The sequence below is a fragment of the Ursus maritimus genome, unplaced genomic scaffold (genome assembly GCF_017311325.1).
Source record: "Ursus maritimus isolate PB19 unplaced genomic scaffold, ASM1731132v1 scaffold_31, whole genome shotgun sequence".
Taxonomy (NCBI): domain Eukaryota; kingdom Metazoa; phylum Chordata; class Mammalia; order Carnivora; family Ursidae; genus Ursus; species Ursus maritimus.
In genome coordinates, this window is record NW_024425675.1 from 22,353,945 (window position 1) to 22,374,035 (window position 20,091).

At 47.7% G+C, this 20,091-nt stretch overlaps 1 protein-coding gene across 2 annotated transcripts in view; it reads right to left on the bottom strand.

Annotated features, from left to right (window-relative positions):
- Positions 1-7,369: 7,369 nt before the first annotated feature.
- The window catches only part of PROSER2 (proline and serine rich 2), a 42,155-nt gene continuing 29,433 nt past the window's right edge, over positions 7,370-20,091 (bottom strand). For both annotated transcript variants that reach the window (XM_040645421.1, XM_008705433.2), the window contains exons 3-4: positions 11,936-12,176; positions 7,370-10,347 (exon numbers count right to left, since the gene is read on the bottom strand). In XM_040645421.1, the coding sequence (XP_040501355.1) occupies positions 9,341-10,347; positions 11,936-12,176 (1,248 nt within the window). In that variant the 3' untranslated portion in view covers positions 7,370-9,340. The remainder of the gene's footprint in view (positions 10,348-11,935; positions 12,177-20,091) is intronic.

A 20,091-nucleotide genomic window follows, 5' to 3' on the forward strand; every position in this document is an offset into this window, starting at 1 on the left:
TTGGTGCAAGAGCTAGCCATTGGACCCCTCCACCTGGAATGCAGAGCAAGGCAGAGGTGGTGCTACCAAGGAAGGGAACTGGCCCAGGGGCCCTATGCCCTGAGGCTGGAGTGACTGGGGCCTGGATCACTTCCCGGCGGCCGCTCCTGAGGCTCTGGCTGAAGGGAACCCCCTCCTTGCATTCTGCCTTAGCACATCCCTCTGCCAGGACTGGCTGGGAGTGTGCTGCGTAGGGTGGAAAGTCTGAGGGCCGCAGTCTGCCCAGCCCAGCAACTCAAAATAAGCATTTCCTCCTGGGCAGCGAGGCGGCCAAGGGGCTCTGACTGGACAATCCCCCAGTGTTCCCTGGAGCCTTTTGGGCGCGAGGCTGGGCTGGGCACTTCCTCATCTGGGAGGAGGCCCTGGGAGGTGGCAGGAGAGCCCAGCTCTGAGAGGAGCTCTGTGAGTCCCAGGGGGAAAGGAAAGGAGACATGGAAAAGTATGAACTTGGAAGAGGGAGTCCTCTGATGTTGTGTATCTAAGCAGGAAGCCAGACCTACCCAGCTCTGGGGAAGGAAAATAAACTCTGGAGACCTATTTTTAGAAAGTGGCAAAATTCTGTTTCTCAGTAGGCAGTGGAATTTAAATCTAAAACTTGCTTCATTGCTGAGGTAACCACTGGACTATATGTAGGAATGGGACCGTGGTGAGCGGTGGTATCTGAGTGAGCCCGTTAGGCTTGTGCCAGCTCACCCTTCCTGATGCTGAACTTGCACAGGGCCATTCCAGAAGGCTCTATAGGAATTCTGGCACAGACTTCATGGTGATAATGATGATGGAGTGGAGATGGTGCGGATGATGGTGATCAAGATAATGGTGATGCTGATGACGGTGGTGGTGGTGATGATGGTGATGCTAATGGTAGTGGTGATGATGGTGGTGATGGTGGTATGGTGATGATGGTGTGACAATGGTGGCGTTGATGGTCATGATGGTGATGATGGTGGTGGTGATGACGGTGGTGGTAATGGTGATGATGGTGATGCTGATGATGGTGGTGATGATGATGGTGGTGATGGTGGTAATGGTGCTGATGGTGTGCCAATGGTGGCGTTGATGGTCATGATGGTGATGATGGTGGTGGTGATGATGGTGGTGGTAATGGTGATGATGGTGATGCTGATGGTGGTAGTGGTGTTGATGGTGGTGATGGTGGTGGTGATGGTGATGATGTATGCCAGGCCTACACTTAACATATCTCATTCAATCCTACAACAACCTTATTAGATGAGTATGGGTCACCCCCCATTTTTTCAGGTGAAGAAAGTGAGGCTCAGAGAAGTAAAATCACACAGCCAACAATCGTAAGGCTGGGATTCAAACTCAGGTCAGGGTAACAACAAAGCCTGCTCTATATGAACACATCACAGGATCTCGGATTTGGAAGGGGTGACACTGAGTACAATTTCTGTCACCTTCCTGTCCCAGAGTGCTTGCACAGTCTCCACTCGCACACCTCCACGGAGATGGGACTCACACTCCGATCGATGAACAGTTCTCTCCCTTTCACTCAGCTCAAAGCCCCTAAAGTTTTCTATATGGAGCTGAAATCTGCCTTATGTAACCTCTGTGGTTGCACAGAATTCTCTGTTCTGACTGCCCTGTAAGCCTCTGGAGGCGGCTCTCATCACCTCTCAAGTCTTTTCTTTCTGCGGTATTGATGCCCTCGGTCCTCTCAGCGGTCTCTGTCCCTCATGAAGCCCTTTGGGTTTCAGTGTAGAGTTTGGAATGGGGCAGAGTGCACTTAGGGCAAAATATACCTTTGAAGGTGGACTGATTTCTAGAAATAGCAAGTGGTCATTTGGAATCACTGGGCAGGTGGACGATTCAGCTGAGAAAAAAAGCTGGTTTAAAAGATAACATTGAGTGATTTTAAATCTGGTCCAAACTAGCACTGAAAGAAGTTATCCCTGGAAGAAACGTACCAAAACACAATTTAAACACCAGCAACAGGTGCCTGGGTGGCTCAGTCGTTAAGCGTCTGCCTTCGGCTCAGGGTGTGATCCCAGGACCCTGGGATCGAGCCCCACATCGGGCTCCTCTTCTGGGAGCCTGCTTCTTCCTCTTCCACTCCCCCTGCTTGTATTCCCTCTCTCGCTGGCTGTCTCTCTGTCAAATAAATAAAATCTTAAAAAAAAAAAAAAAAAAGTCTGCCTTCGGCTCAGGTCATGATCTCCGGGTCCTGGAATCGAGCCCCATGCAGGCTTCCTGCTCAGCGGGGAGTCTGCTTCTCACTCTCTGCCTGCTCCCCCTGCTTGTACCCGATTCTCTCTCTCTCTCTCAAATAAATAAGTAAAATCTTAAAAATATTTTAAAAAATATAAACACCAGCAACATTCATTATTAGATGAAGCGTAGAGCCTTTCAAGGCAAGGAGACGCCCCGTTCTCTGAGAGCTGGTGCATCCCAATAAACTGTAGACAAAACTTCAGCAGTGACACCTACAAATGTTGGTAGACTTGCAATAATTTCCGACACGATCAGGGAAGGACCATCCGTTTGTGCTGCAGTTGTGTCCCGAGTGGTCTATGGCTAGAGATTTAAAATGGTGAGATCAAGTCTAGCCCCAGCAGCCTCCGGAGCGGTTCCCACCCGGAGCTGGGTGGCCTCTGGTGAGGGTGAGGCTGATGCCGGGCGTGGGCTTCCGCTCTGCCTTGCCCTGCTTTGAGCCCTGATGCTTGGGGCAGCCGGGTCCCAGACTTTCCACTGAAGCCTGGCTGCCTTTCCAGTAACAACCACAACTTCAAAGGACTGCCAAAGAGCAGATTGGGCAATGTCCCTGGTGAACTCGGCTAGCTGTGTGTGCGGTGTGTGCGTGGGAGTCTTGCACACGGGGGTGTTGGAAACCACGACTGGCAATTCCAGATTCCAGAAGCAAGTCCTGAAGGAGGGAGCGGAGGCATGGAGCCAAAGGACCTGCTTTGAACTGGATCCCCTGCGGCAGAGGTCACGTGCAGCCGCAGGTTCAAGCAACCCCAGCCCGGCCAAAGGGCCCTTCTCAGGCCCGGGAACACAACCCGCTCCCCTTTCCTCTTTGCAGCTCTGTGCAGCCCACTGGAATGCTCTTTCCACCAAGCCTGACTGCGGGAAGGACAGTCCTCACCTGCCTTCCCTTCTTTCCCTAGCGATGCGATGCCCTGCCCTCTGGTCCTCGTAAGCTGAGGCACAGCTGTGAATCGGGGACAAGCCCTAGCGAGTAGGGGGCAGACAGAACACCACAGGAAGTGGCTCCATGGGGGACAAGAAGGGCTCTAGAGGGGAGAAATGGGATGGTGGTCTCTCTCGTTGACACTGAGAAGGGTTAGCCCTCTCCACACTCGGGAGGAGGGACAGCTGGGAGGCATCACCCTGGCGCGGCTCGGGCAGCTTCACAGGAAGGTGCGGAAAGCAGGAATTTTGCACACCATGCCACCAGGGAATGGACCCACTGGTCCCCGGGAGTCCCTTGTGAAGAGGAGAGAAGTGTGCATTTTTTCATCCATAAGTGGTCGTCACACCCCCACCTGGCAGGTAGTCATGAGGAACAGGTGGTGACATTTGGCACCACTCACAGTGTGGGGCACCCAGAAGGACACAAGAGACTTGCTGAACGAATTGGCGAACATGGTCCTATTCAACACCGCTTGGTTCCCCCCCCTAAGCTGCACAAATTTTTAGTTTCGAACAACTGTTTTCCATGCTTAACACTTCAGTTGAGTTCCTTTGGTCTTTAAGATTGGAGTGGAGAATAAAGGGCCTTACAGGAAGTCTCACAAACACATGGACGGTGAGTTGGGAAGACCCTGGCCGAGGTGCCCCGGGCTGGGTTTAGAAAGCAAGCCCCAGGGAGGTGTGGCTCCTCCTGGGCTGGGTGGCCCTTCCTGAACCTTCCTCCTCTTTGAAATTGTCTTCGCAAGGCAAAGGTTATTTCCCCCGACTTCAAAATGCTTAGACACCGAAGGATGTCTAAGTGAAAGGATAAATTCTGTCCTATCTCATGGACCAGAAAGCCATGTACCACAGGAGGACACATTGAAAGCGGGAGAACCTTCTGTCATGACCATCCCAATAACTCGTTGGGTGTGGGTTCCATGAGGAATGATGTGATTGTACAAAGGCCGCGGAGACCGGAACGCCTCTCTGGTAACAAGGGCCAGCCCCCCCACTCAGCGACGATCAGCGAATGCCGCGGACGGAAACCCACCAGCCGCCTAGAAGCGCGCGTGCACGCTCATGCCAGCACGCACTCGTGTGTGTGCATGGGGTCCCTTGTGCTCTGGAGCCTCTCTGCCTGACACATGGATTCCTTGTTCACTCACCCCACCCCTTAAAGGTTGTTTCCAGAACTTCAGTTGTTACCCTTGGCAGCTCTGCTTCACCCGCAAATACTGGGAGGCTGGTTTATGAAGTGTGACGTGTTTATCAATGACTAAGTTCCATTAACCTCTGCTTCGGAATGTGAATTCTTCCCTCTGGCCCCGGGCCGGCCCGGCATGGCCACCACCTTGACTGCGGGCAGGTGGCGTCGGGTGGGGGTGACCGCTGAATCCTGAACCTAAGCCACCACACTAGGAGCTCCGACGCCCAGAAAACAGACCCCCGAGGCCCTCCCCAAAACGAGGGTGGGTTTCCCCTTTGAAAATGTTCTCTGAGCCTCAGAAACACGGTCAGCTGGGGAAATGGCTGGCTTTAAGGATCTTAAAGAAGCAGTGGGAATCAGGAAAACCTGCATCGGACTCAGCCAGGCGGCGGGGAGATTCCTTCTGACTCGGCTTTGCTCTGGATCCTGTTGTGCCCCCAAAGCAGAAGGGCCCGTGGGGGCCCATGGCAGACAGGTCTGGGCACTGGGGATATCAGAAGGTGGAAAGCAACACTAGGAGGCGTCCCAGGATTGCACAGTTCTCTAGGGTGTGTGTGTGTGTGTGTGTGTGTGTGTGTGTGTGTGTGAACCCTGTCCCTCACTTAGGGCCATTTGCGGTTTTCCCCACCCAGCTTAGAGAACAAATGTTTGCCATTTTGGCTTTCTGGGTCATTTCTGGAAATCGCCATGTTTCCCCGCCTTTAGCTCATTGTTGAATAGAAAGTTCATAGGTTCAGATGATAAGAAATGGGCCTGAAGGAGATCTTTACAGAGCTGGGCTGGCAGGGTCATTGGTGCGGTGATGGTATCGCATGGGGCAGGCTCTGCCTGGCTCCTGGGGTCGTCAGTGGCCTCCCTAGAAGGCCAATAGCCAGGACAGCGAGTGAGCCCGCTGGTGATGGCAGTGGTTGGCACTTCTTAAGTCTTATGAATTTGCAATACGGAGGGAAGAGTTTCATTATCTGTTTTTAAATGAAGAGACATTTTAGAAGGACCGCAAAGGTCACACACAAAGGCTGACCATTTTTATGCTAAAAAGTGTGGGCTGGGAAGTGTCCTTAGGTCATTATCCTGTGGCCGGGACTTTTCTCCGTGTGGACAAATGGATTTTCTCCCAGCAGTGCTGCAGCCCTTGGGGAAGAGGGAGAACCTGGCAAGGGGCCAGGAAACAGGGGCTGGATGGTCAGCCGAGGTGGCAGGTGGCCGCATTCCTGGCCCAGCCACACACGCCCCGCCCCCCCCCGCCCCCCCGCCCTCCAAATGCAGTTCGAGTCCCCATCTTCCCAGGACGTGGCGGCTTACAGCCCTGCCTTCTCTTTTCTCAGGTATCTGAAAGTAGGGCTTGTCCCGCGAGTAGATTAGAAAAGGATATGCCAACTTGCTCCCATACTTGAAAGCCGGAGAAAGCCTTGCTGTGAAGAGAACAAACAGAACCTGTTTGGCGGCTTGTCATTTCAATGACAACACGAACCTTTCACAGGTGAGCATTCCTCACACGCCTCCCCTTCCTCCTGCCCCCCAGGCAGGCAGTGGGGGTCACAGGCCGGAGCAGGGGAAAAACACAGCAAACCAGCTCCGAGCCTTCAGGGAACACGAGGGTTTGATGACAAACATTTAGGATCTCAAGGGAGAGCTGAGGGAGGAAAGTGTATCAAAAACACTCCTCAGGAAACAATACCTCATTCTGCCTCCTGCATTAGGGACCTGGCACAGCAGGTATGCGTTTCTCGATAAGAGTGTATTGTTTTCATATTTATCTTATTTCTCTCTCTTCTTTCCTCTTGAATAAACATCAAGAACTGATTTCTCAGATCACCTACACCAAAAACATCACCAAATCCTCTGAAGGGTCCAAGGCCTCATAGCCAGGGCTGTGGGAATTTAACGAAGAGAATACCTTTCTGATTTTTTTACAAATAAAAAGCCCAATCCTGAGGGTCTCCTGAGGCCTCACTTATCAACTCCATTAAGCTCTTCAGGAAAATGGGGAGCCGACCTCAGGAGCCCCCCATGAGGAATTTTGTGTGAAGAATCCTATACCATCCAGGTCCGTGTGTGCCACACAGGGAGGGAAAAGCAGGAGGGGCTCAGGCCCGACCCACCGCCATGTGCACCTCGACAGACTCAAGACACCCCGTGTCTTTCTCCTCAACGGGCCTTGTAAGAGGACAGTGCCAGCTGGGGGGAGAAGAACAGAGATCAGACTTTCTCCCGGGTTAGGTTAGTGAGCACAGAGGAGCCACACGGCAGAGCGGGGAGGAGGAGGGCCCGGAACAGACATGCTCGCCCTGGTAACTGCGAAGTATTACTGTGTGCGGACAAGACTGGCCCTGTGTACATACCTGCCTAAAAGCAAAGAATTCTTTTCCCCTGGTTTTTAAGCATTAAGATAAAGGAGTTTCATAGAAATGGAGGCTGATTTACAGGTATCATTTTGAAAAGAAAAAAAAAAAAAACCTGGGCCCTTGAGATTCATCTTTTCTTTTCATTACGGTTTTGCTTTGGAATGTGGTCCTTAACATCCTCTTGAAGATGAGCCTTTGTGAATGTCCTATCACGTAGTAGTTATGGCAAGGGAACTAATGCCTCTCTGCAAACTAGGTGTTTATTTAATTTATTTATTTGAGAGAAAACATGAGTGAGTTGAGGGGCAGAAGCACACTCCCCGCTGAGCAGGGAGCCCGACACGGGGCTTGATCCGGGGACCCCGGGATCATGACCTGAACTCAAGGCAGATGCTTCACCGACTGTGCCACCCAGGTGCCCCTAAACTAGATGTTTTTGTTAACATGATCCGTACACATACAGGTTACTGCATTAACAGCTATCATTTGAACCTTGTACAAAACACATGGCTTTAATTACTAGGGTTTTGGGCATAAGAAATGGCCAGAATCATAGCCGGTATAATTATGAATAAATGCAAGGGAAGGATATAACCATTTAAAAGAAAATAACTGAGTGCCAGAATAAAATGCAAAAACAAAGCTGTTTATCCTTAAGATAAATCTCTAAATTTATTTTTCCAAAACGTCATTATGAGAACAAATATACCAATATATAGTCACGTTGACCTTAATCACAGTGAAGTCACAGGATAGCATAAAAGAGATAATTCTCATATCTAAAGGATATTTAAAATGTTAGCCATATCAAGACCCTCTATTTTTAAACACTGTGTATGGCATCTCACTTCGTGAAAAGGTAATACAGCCCTCCAGAATTCTTCAAACAAATGCAACATAAATAAGAGTACAATAAAAACTCTTTTAAAAACCTGTAGAATCAAAGCACCTATTTAAATTACAACCTTCAAGAATCTATAAGATTGTTTCAGGAGGACACGGGCGGGATGAAGACACTAGATACTGTAGTTCTAAGGGAAAAAATGACAACCATTTTATGTAACTTACAAGGCAAATTGAATACTATGAATGACATGCTTTACGGGGCATTTAAAAGTTTTAATTTAAATAATACTCAACAGGAGGAAATGGATTCTGTGACAGGGGCTGAGACATAATAACAAAAGGGCGTGACTTGCAATTGCGGCCCTTCCTAGCCTATTTTTAGAGGCTTAAGACTCCAGCCTTAAATAGTTTTAATAAGAATGCTTGTGGCTACAACTCAGCCTATAACACACAGTCTGGGAGAAAAGCAGTTCTTCTCAGACTGTGGAACCTAGTTTGCTGGGGTTTTTTCCCCTTTAAAACTAATCCTGAGATCTTGCTCACAGAATAGGAGGGATCTCAAGAATGTTTTTGTTTCCTTCTGTTTACTAGCTACCTTGGAACATGCACAACTAAAATTGGGTGATAAATAGAAATCAGGTTAAAATTAGGGGATACATCCTTAAAAATGTTCTTCACGAAAAAAAAAGGAACTATCTTGCTTCTCTAGAAGCCTACTTGGAGTATTACCTTCCTTGGGCACAGAGCAACACATGCGTGAGCAAGAAGCTCTCTTGATTATGGAGACGTGCCCTTAAAGGTACCCATCTCTGTGTCCCCCGTCGCAGCTGGGACAGCCGCATCCGTCAAGAGAGTAGGAAGGGCTTGCATCTTGAAGTTACTTGATAGGGTCTTAAGAAGTCTACGGATGTGGACTCACGAATGTATGTGCGTGTGAACACACTTCTATAAACACACATTATGTACAGGTATATACACAATACACGCTCACCCACGTATCTCCCAGTGACAGCCCCCGTAGTCTGATGAAAATTACCACCTTTTCCAAATCCAACCTTTTCCTTCCACTCCCGTAACTCAAAATTACAGTAAATCATACTCTGAAGGGTTCATTTCAGTTTTCAATTAAAAAAAAACAAAACAAAACAAAAAACAAACAACAAATGGGCAAACCAGATTATATCCAAAAGCAAGGGCACATCTAGGGCTAACACACCAAATTTTACCCCTGAAAACCAAACAGAAAAACCAAAGGAGATGCTCTGAGATGTTATGAAAATTGGGCATTTCCGTTTTATTTTCTCAGAAGAGGAAGAGAAGATCCCTTTCGTGGATAATTGAATGTCAGAAATGTAACCTGGCTTGGGCGTCATGTCCTGGGGATAAGAGTCTAGATGAGAGACTGAAGAATAACAAATCAGACCCAATCACCCTCCTTCTAAATCCAAAAAAAAAAAAAAAAAAAAAAAAAAAAAAAAGATATGGTATTAGGGTTGTCAGGGTTCTTCTCTGAGCTCCTGGAAAAAGGAAGACAAGATACGGGGCTGGACTCTCCCGGGAGGATCGTCCTGCTCCGATGTGGCAGTGGCGTCAGGCAGCACTTTCTGTCCCCACTCCCTCTGCCTGGACTGTGGAGTCCTGGCACCTGTCCTCTCTTGTCCTCCACAGGGCACAGCCCTGGGACCGTGGCCACTGCTCCTCATGCAAGCACATCCGTGTTAGGCCACGCGGGTCTGGCCATCGTGCCTCTCCAGCCCCACCCCATCCTCCATCACAAGTTCTCCTTCAGAAGGCCGAGCTTGCGCAGGGCCTCCCGGCGGGCCTCCTCTGTGGAGCCACGGCCAGAGAACTGGACAGTGATGCCCTGGGGCCTGAACCCAACAGCCCTGGGCAGTGAACCCGACCGCTTTCTGGCATCCTGGCCACAGTCCGGCTGCCGGTGCTCATAAAGGCTCCTGCTGGCATTCTGGCGTGCAAGTTTGCTGGCAAGCGCCGGGTCTGGACGGAAGGTGACAGTTTTTCCAGTCGAGACGAAGGCACTGGGCTCACTCTTGAGGACGTCGTGGATGCTCTGGAAGCCGTTGGCCATCGGCGGGCACTCTTCTGTCTGCACGCCTCTGGACTGCTGGGTGCCGGTGTGGCCGCCGGGCCGCATGGACATGGCTTCTTGGACCGGGCCTGGCTTGCTCTGGATGCTTCTGCCCTGCTCGGCAACATCAGCCCTGGGGGCCCGGTCTTCCGCTTCCCCCGTGGTCAGGAAAGACACGCCATTGATGTTGGCCAAGACCCGGGCCTTCCGCTCCTGCACGTTGACGGCTGCTTTGGAGATGGTCTTGTTGAACTCCTTCCCCGCGCTGTTGGTCACACTGATGTTGCTCGGGAAGCGGTGGATCTTGGGCAGGGGTTGGGCCGTGTGTCTGTGCCATAGGAAGGGGTCCCCATTCCGAGGGGCTCCCGAAGGCAGTGTCCTCCATTCCCCAGGCTTGCCCTCCTTGGAGGGGGACGCGGGTGAAAGTGTTTCACTTCCAGCTAACTTCTCGGACATTTTCTGAGCGATCACCAGTGGGGTGGGAACGGAGCGGGGCAGTTTGGGGTGCTCTGTGGGGGGAGTGGGAGCCGGCAGCTCCTTTCTGGGGGGCGTGGCCACTGCTACCACAGGCTGGGTGGGCGGCACTGGAGGGGCCTCTGGAGCTGTGGAGTCTGGCGGGGGAGGACCGTCGGCTTCTGGGTTCCTGCCTTCAAGGACGGGAATGTCTTCCTTCCCGGCAGGGCCAGCCCCTGAAAAGGAGGCAGAATCCTCATCAGCTACCAGCTTAGGTAAAAATAAATGCATCCCATTTCCTTCTTATTGAACTGACAAGGGCCTCCAAGGGATATAATGCCAACGTCAGCAGCACTGTCAGCATCCTGTCAGCTAAACTCCATGGCCCAGTGAAGGAGAACATCCTACGTGAGTCTCACCACCACGTGATGAGAAGGCGTCAGTCGGTGATGGCGGGAGACTCCAGTCTGAATGCTCAGTCCCTGGGGTGCCCACTGAGCCTGCAGGCTTCTAAGGACGTGTGCACCAGGAGGGACTAAGAGCCCACCTTAGGGAGGGGGTGTTACCGAGGGGAAATGGAGGCGGGAAGGTTGGGGGGCACCCCTGCCTCAGGTTTCTCTAGACGAACACAGGCTGGGTGTATCAGACAGCCCCGGGTAGAACTCGATACGCCAGCCTCTGAGCCTCTACTACACCCTTGACAGGTGTGACGGCAGGTTGCCCAGTGCTGTCTGCACTTACATTCATGCACCTGTGTTTTGCTGCAGAACCGTAAGCCGCGTCTGATGTATCCCTATGCTCAGACTCCCACACAATGCTTGCCGGGGCAGGCACTTACAACCGCTGTGAGAGTACCCTGTTAGAGACGGATGGGCAGGGCGGCTTGGTCTCCGTGAGTGTTTCCCTTGGCACAAGGACGTGATCTGGCATTTTTAAAGGATCAGCAGTTCAAATTAACTTTAGGAACTACACTTCAAAGAAGTGTGATAAAAATGGGAAAATCTTAGTCTCTTCTTTGCTGACATGGCTGCAGACGAAACTCCACCTCTGGAGTCTAGAACCCCGGTCTGTGAAATTCGATGTAATACGTGGCCTTGCACGCGCGCGTGCGCACACACACACACGAAAGAAAAATTATTTCTAGAGGCTTGTGGCAAATGGCAGTATTTTGTAGAAAGCGCCAAAGTACTTCTGCTTCTGTTTCTCCCTCATCCTTCCAATCCTTATCCCCTTGCCCAAGTTTATTTCCAGTATCTTTTCCAATCAGGAAAAACAGCACCAGACAATCCCACCTGGTCCACCCCATCTGGTCTTCTCACAGGGTTTAAAAGACAAAAAGCATGCCTCTCCTTTGAGCCGCCCTGAATCAAGCAAACCTCCAAACCTACAGCCTACTAGATGCTGAGCCAAACTCTTGTCTGCTCTTTTCCTGTTTTCCTGAAGCTGCTGACTTTGAGAAAATCATGCTTTGAGAAATCATGCTAGAGAAACAGGGGTATAAGATTGCCCAAAACCTGAGATCAAACCCGAGGGCTGAAATATAAGTACCTTGTACGTTTTCTTCGTAGAAAGAATTGTTATACCTGGAAGCCATTTCCAATTTTCTTTCTTTCCTTTTTAATACATATAAGAATTGATTTGTGTGGCCAGCTAGTCTCATTCTTTACTTTGGCCCTTTCGGAATTTCCCTTCATGTGCTCTCTTCTAATATGCTATGAAAGCATCTACGTGGTTGGACACTCTACCAAGAGCAAGCTTCTACCCTGCAGAAACCCGACGAGCCCCACCACGTCCATACTGGCCACACGCAGGGGAAGATCTCACCTGCGGCCTCCGTCCCAGCCGTGAGGCACTCCGGTTCTCCTGCCTCCGGTGCTGGCTGCACTAAATCGATGACCTCTCCCAGCTCAGAGTGACCGGGAGCATGCTCTTCCAGAGACCCCGGAGAGTGGCTGTCACACAGGACTTGCTCCTCAAAGTCGTCTTCCAGGGAATCAATGGTCTCTTCAAAAAACAGGATGACATCCTTTTCCTCATGTGTCAGGTACTTCAGGCTCTCGTCATCCTACACAACAGGTGCAGGGATTGGGAATAGAAGGGATAAAGCAAACAGTTGTTTCACGGAAGAGAAAAAATAAGACAAAGTCAGGATCTGTGCAGAGCCCAGGATAGACTCCACAGCCCTCTCAGAGGTCCCTAAATGGGGTCCCCACCGACAAGCGTGTCCCTCCCCATTGCACCTCCGTGAAAAAGAACACTGCCCAGAAGCTATAGCAAAGAAAGGGTCTTAGAACCTATTCCCAACTCTAGCCTTATGGTTCCTGGTGAGTCAATGACAAAAAATATAACTCTTCTTCAGATCTCCTTGGAACACTGTTCTCAACTGACTGCTCTCAGATGTCGTCCCATAATAGTAGTGGAGGGGACACCTTTGATTAAAGATAGCGACGTGAATGCACATATTTATGTCCTCATCCTCAGGAAACCTCGATACAACAACAGGATTTATTTGTTTTAAAGGCACACATCACAAAGATGAAAATAATAGGAAAGGAGACAGCAGCCACGAAATGTGGAAGTTAGGCAGCAGCAGGACAGGAGTAACCGACTCTGAAGACCCAGGGAAGCTGAGTTCCAGCCGGCAGCTGCTGGATCCCAGTAACCACCCTGCTGAGGACAGGGGAGGCCCCCCCCCCTCCGCCGCCCGCCAGCTCAGGCACTGGGGGTGCAGAGCAGTTCTGCGGGGGTTGGGGGCAAGAGGACAGTGGAAAGAGAATTGGTTCAGCAGGAATGAGGTCACCCCTGCAGAAAACTAGATGTTTTTTCTTAAAGAAGGTAAAAGAGGGATTTGAAGAGAGCTGATCGTGAAGGATCATGAAACGGAGAGTAAATGAAGCCAAATGGGCCGACCCTACGACCCCCCCGGGTTCCCCAACAAAGCAGCTCAGCAGGATCCCCCTACAGTAGCTAAGACCACAGTCAACAACCCCCCCCCTCCGCCCCCCACCACACAGAATTTCTAATCAGCTTCTCAACGTCCTCTCTAAGCATGTGCACACGCAGAAGGATCACTGGGCAGCTGAGAAAAACCTTTACCATGAAAGACATACCCGAACAAACCAAAAGGAAAAGAAAACAACCTCCAAAAACAAACTATGGAGCACTGATGACAATCTCTAAAAGATGACTATTAATATCCTCAGAGAGATGAGGGGATACTGAATCCATCAAAAATATGTTTCTCTTAAAACAACAACAACAAAAAACCCGGAGGACCAAAACACCTCTTAGAAATTAACACTAGGACAGCAGAACTAAAAAAATAAAACCAAAGCCTCCAAGATAAAGTAGAGAAATGAGTAAAGTAAAACAAAGAGACAATTAAAAAAAACAAAAGAAAACCAGGGAACAGAAGAAAATTAGAGGATAAATATGGGAGGGCCAACATCTGATAATGAGAGCCCCAGAAAGATAAATCAGAAAAGTAGAGGGGAAGAAAGTATCAAAATAATTAAGTAAAAGAATTGAAGGCTCTGAGTTTCCAGATGGAAAGGTCATCATCAGAACAACCTGACGAACAAGAATGAAACAGACATATATCAGGGCACATCACTGAAATCTCGGGATGCTGAGGACCAAGCTCCCGAACGCTTCCCAGAGCAAAAATCAGGTCACAAAACAAAAGACCAAGAACTGCAACAGCAACAGACTTCTCGTCAGCGATATCAGAAGCCAGAAGACGATGTCATGATTCCTTCAAAATTCCGAGTGAATTGAGAACTAGAATTTTATGCCTTACCCAAAGAAGGTGATCGTAAAATAAAGATGATTTTAAGACATGTGAGGCCTCACAATGGATCTCCCGCGTATGCCTTTCTCACGAAGCTTCTGCAGTGTGGTGGGGGAGTGCGGTTGCTCCCCTAGACAAGGGAGTAAACTGAGAAAGGCCCCGGGAGCTGGGGACCAGGAGAGAATGAGAGAAAGCCAAAGGGAATCCCAAGATGTCAGCGGTGCAATGACCAACCAGTCTAGTTCAGAGCCCGCCAGAGGGCGAAGAACATGAAGCAAGCAAATAAAACCCGAGCGGTTATTAACCACAGGAAACTAAAGTTAGGAGAAAAGGCATGTATCTATGAATCCATTTGCCTATAGTAATACGCACACATACACACACAGATATATGAATTATGTTCGTATTCATTGTAGCAAGGAAACAAACAAAACAAGGAACAACCCCAAATGTCCAATAATAATGGTGTATGTAGTTAAACTAATCGAGGCACATTCACGGATGGAATATTATAAATGGTGTTTTCAAAAGAATATAAGCTAAGTGAAAAAAATGCAGATAGAAAAATGGAGCTGTCTCAATTTGACTTAAATATCTGCATACTTAGAAATACCGACAGGATTTATAGTAAAATGTCCATAGTGACAGTGGGAGAGGGATGAAGGCAACTAACAAAGAAACAGGGTGAGTTAAAAGTTGTGTTCTCTAGGGGCGCCTGGGTGGCTCAGTGGGTTAAGCGTCTGTCTTCAGCTCAGGTCATGATCTCAGGGTCCCAGGATAGAGCCCCACATTGGGCTCCCCGCTCAGCGGGCAGTCTGTCTGTCTCCCTCTCCCTCTGCACCCTCCTCGTTAGTGCTCTCTCTCTTGCTTGCTCCCTCTCTCTCAAAAAAATAAATGAAATCTTAAGGAAAAAAGATCATGTCTTCTACTAAGTAGGAAATGGGAGGACGGTGCTTTTCATAACCCTATGAAACTACTTGACCCTCTATGAGTGAAAACTTTGATAAAACAACAAAAAAAGTTGTAGAAGCAAACGTGATTAAGAGCTGACCCCAATGGGGGTGGGGTGGCTGGATGGCACCTGGGTGGCTCAATCGGTTAAGCATCTGACTCTTGATTTCAGCTCACGTCTTGCTCTCAGGGTCGTGAGTTCAAGCCCACGTTGGGAGCCTACTTAAAAAAAAAGAGAAAAAAAATTGTTTGACCCAGGTGGTGCAGGAGAGTGCTTTTCACACTGGGATCTGAGAGGTTACACAAATGCCCACCCAAAGCACCTGATTCCCAGGCCCATCAAAAAACCTGCAGGCTTCACGAATTTAGAGCCGGTTTAAGGCATTCATTTGTTTTTGATATTATCAACCCAAGAATACATGCAAAATTCTCAAGCTGGCTTGGCTGTATGAGTTTAATCCTGAAGGCAGGAGGATTCAGGGCAAGCCGACTGACTGCAGCCGGGTTCGGTGGGCAGACAGAATGGCATGGGCTGGGTCAGCAGACAGAGTGGAGCACTGCTAGGGAGAAGCAGCAATATACCCCCACCAGATATAAACCCATGTACCGTTGCTGGGTCACAGACATGTGTCTGCTTTGGTAGACATAGACAAACAGCTGTCCCAAGTGCTTGTCCCAGGTGCACTCCCGCCAGGAGGCCTGCTGGCTCTCCCTCTGTGGCAGGAACGTGCCAGCGTCCCATCGTGATTTTCCATCCACTCCCAAGAAGGCAGTGTTGCATGCTTTTTTTTTTTTTTTTTAATAATACTTAAGTGGCTATTTGGAGATCCTCTTATGAAGTCCCGCCCGTTCACATCTTTTGCCTGTTTTTATCAAGTTGTCTTTTAAAAAATATAGTACTACCCATACTAGATAAACCTCATTTGTTGGCTGTATCTGTTGCAAATACCTTCTGCTATTCACTGGCTTGCCTTTTCTCTTTCTTAACGAGGGTCTTTTGATGACTAGTCCTTAAAGTTATGTAGTGTAGTGTTTCATGGTTAGAGTTTTTTGGGTCCTATTTAGGAAACCACGACCTACTCCATGGTCATGGAGATATTCACCTGTTTTCTTCTAGAAGCAGTATTTTTCATGTTCAGTGCTACAATTAATCTGGAATGAACTTCTGTGTGTGGCGTGAGGTCAAGATTCATTGTTTTCTAAATTGATACCCTATTATTCCAGCACCGGGCCTTGGAAAGACCATCCTTTCTCCACTATAGGTGGCCTTGGTTGGATGTCAGGTGACAGTACACGTGTGGGGTCTGTTTATGTCTGTCTATGACAATTATCTGTTCATATACCAATAAAACAGTTTTATTTTTATTTTTTAAAGTTTTTATTTATTTGAGAGAGAGCAAGCGAGAGAGAGCAAGAGAAGGGGTGGGGGTTGAAAGACAGAAGCAGAGGGAGAAGGACTTGATCCCACGACCCCGAGATCAGGACCTGAGCAGAAGACAGACGCTTAACCAACTGAGCCACCCAGATGCCCCATAAACACTGTTTTAATTATTGTAAGTCTCGTTATCTGGCAGTTTAAAGCCCTCCAAGTGTTGCTGTTCTCCTTTAAGTCTGTGCTAGCTCTTCTGGCCCTTTTCATTTCCATGTAAATTTTAGTATCAGCTCGTCAGTTTCCTACTCCCATATACACACGCACCTCTGCTGGGACTTTGGAACGACACAGAAGTTCCTCAAATTGAGGAGAACTGAATTTCCCAATGTTTTTTGAATCTTCCAATATGGGGTACCTAGAACTACAAATTCTTGCACCCTACCTCCGATCTGCTGAATCAAACACATTGAGGGCCTCCAGTCTATGTGTCTACACACACTCTGGGAAATACTGACGCACTAACGTTGGGTGGGCGTTGATTTGGTTCCTCCACTTTCCTCAAGAATGTCTTGAGTTTCCAGCTGAGATTTTATGCAGTTGACATTGTATGTCTTCTTAGGTATTTGATGTTTTTTGATGCTAATATAAATGTCACTTAAAAACATTTTTTTTTTAATTTTTAGTTGTTGCTTTTTTTTTTTAAGTAAACTCTATACCCTGGAGATCAAGAGTTGCATGCTCCATCAATGGAGTCATGGTGTCACTTTAAAATTTTTCTAATTGCTGCTGGTATATAGAAATATAAAGTACACTGTTCTTGTAATAAGTAAATTCAACTAATTTGCTGTGTAATCCTGACAGTTTATTTGTAGATTCTTTTCAGTTTTCTACAAACACAACGGCGTCTGCACATGAGAGATTTTTATTTCCTCCTTTCCATTAATTTTGCGACCCATTCATTTGTTTTCATTTGCCTTATCGTACTGGCTGGGTTCTCAAGTCGACTGAATAGAAGTGGCATCTTTGTCTTGTTCCCAGTATCAGAGAGAAAGCTTTCAGTTCACCATTAGGTATCATGTTTGCCGTAGGTTTTTTATAAAGTTTTATTATTTATTTATTTATTTTTAAGTAAAGTTTATTGCCAACGTGGGGCTCGAACTCACGACCCTGAGATGAAGAGTCCCACACTCCACCAACAGAACCAATCAGGCGCCCCTGCTGTAGATTTTTTTTTTTAATGACTTTTATCAGATTAAGAAAGTTTTCTTCTATTCCTAGTTTGCTGAGTATGTTGGTTTTAATGTAATAATTGTAGATTTTGTCAAATCATTTTCTTTATGTATTAGGGTGATACTCTGTTGGGGGTGATGTTACCCTTCACAGGGCACCTGGCAATGTCTGAAGACACTTTTGGTTGTCACAACTGGGTGGGTGTCACTGGCATCTAGTGGGTGGGGTGCTCAATAGCCTAGAGCACACAGGACAGCTCCCCACAGAAAGAATGATCTGGCTGAGGAGACTGAGGAGACATGCTCATATGCTTTTTCTCTTTTATTCTGTTAATGAAACTGAATTACAATGGTTGATTTTTCAATATTAAACCAACCTTGCATTCTTGGAACAAGTCCAATCTGGTTGTAATGTTATCTTTTTTATACATCACTGAATTTGATTTGCTAATATTTTGTTTAGGATTTCTGCATCTGTATTCATTAGACAGATTGGCTTCTTGTTTTCCTTTCTTGGTGATCAGGTTTTGTATACCTTTCTTTTTAAAATGTCAACTTTTAAAACAATATGCCCTAAGATTTTAATTTTAGTTCCTAGCTTATCTTTTTGCTCCACCTTTCCTGAGATTTTGGAGGGGGGGAGCAGGAAAGACTGAATTTAAGAATACTTCTTCTCTAGCTGAAATTAGAGCAGATTCATATGAACTAGGTCTGTGTAATATATCAGTCTGCATACCTAGCAGTGGACAGTCCCTGAGAACTTCAATATTCCCTCTAAGAGCAGGGTCAGCGTGAGGGGCATTAGAAAAGGGGCAGGGTACTGTGAGGGAAAATGGGCACAAAATGTTCCTGACTGAGTACTTTCTATTGAGCACAGGAGAAATGGGTTTAAAAAAATCTAGTATGGTCACTTACAGAACATATGACTAAGGAATTCACACTTCATTCTGAGAATTCCAGGATCTGGCCCTACCTACTTTTCACATTTCATCTCCTACTACTCTCCCCTTTCTACTCTATTCCAGGGATGGTAACATGTACCGTAAGGGGCCAGAGAGTAAATATTTTGGCCTTTTCAGGCTTTATGGTGACAACTACTCAACTCTGTCCATGTACTGTGAAAGTTATAGACAGTGTGTTAATGAACAAGCCTAACTTTGTTATAATAAATCTTTATTTATAAAAACAGGTGGGGGGCCAGAGTTGGCCTACAGGCTGTGGTCCGCCAACTCTTGTTCTGTCCTCTAAACACATCAAATCACCTGCCATCTCCTATGCCTGTTTTCATGTCTCCCAGTGTCTGTCTCTGCATAGTCACATCTTACTTATCCTTCATGGTCACCACACCTCCAATGGCACCACACCTCCAGCCGACTCCATAGCATCTACTGAATCATACATTCAAATATTTGAGCATCTACTACGCATCAGGCAATGTAAATATAACAGTGTAAATAATGTTCTTGCTGTCTACTTGACCATCTAATGAGGGCTTTAGCTAAGAAAAGAGGTGGTTACTTCAGAGTCTGGCAGTGGCTCCAACGAGGTGACTATGGGGTGTTAAGGAAACGGGTGTCAATCTACATGTTTGGGGAAGGGGTCTGATCTGGAACACTTTGGCGAGGAAATAGTATCTGAAAGATATTAATAATCTGAAAAAAGTGGGTGAGAGTCGAACACAAAGGGACATGGGGTGGGTAGATCTGTGTTTGAGAGATCATGTTGGCTATCGTGTGGGAAATACTGGATGTGGGACGCAATCTGGACGGGATCTCAAGGTCACCTAAACTACAGCAGGGGTGATGGGAAGAGAGAGGAGGAGATGGGATTTCAGAAAGATGTAAAATGTAGAATCCGCTTTTCATTTAAATTCTCTACTACAGCTGTTCCTCATCCAGCTTTCCAGCTCTACCAGACTTCACACTTAGAGAGGAGCCTCAGATATCAATGCCCCCCGGCCCCGACCACCCACAGAGCTTGCAGGCTGTCTTGTCACTGTGACCAAAAGGTCAGCTGCGTCTTCACCACGTCTGTCTGCTTTGTCCCTCTGGCAACCAGAACTGGAAAGCTTCATATGAAATCCGGCGACACCGTTCATTTTGTGATTTTTCTAGAGTTTCTTGAAGGCTGGTGGGATCATCCGAAGGGTCACCATGGATGGTGTAAGGCTTTCCTGCCTCATCTTTTCTCTCCACACCTTATTCTTTCCAGACCATCCTGTCCCCCATCCATTCAGCACATGCGCTCCTCCCTCTCCTGCTTTCCCAGACTCACCCGAAGACATTTCTCATGTTGCTCCTATCCATGCAAAGTAGTTTAGCTCAGTGATTCAACAGAAAAAAACTTGCAAGTCTAAAAATCATTAGGGCTCTTAGCATAACAAAAGTCCCCGTAGTTAATAATTACAACCATCTCAGATGCTATTAGGATGACGTGATGATGAGAACAACCATAACCAAATAAAATGTGTAAGGAAATAAATTAATGCTCTTACCCTCTTCCTCCTACTTTGCCTTTCCCAACTCAGTGTTTCAACAGGGCTATGCACAAGATTTTTAGATAATCTATTTTGGTTAGGTGTATAGACAGCAGAATTAAATGGGCAACTGGCCTGCAACAGACCTTCAGCTTAAGACAC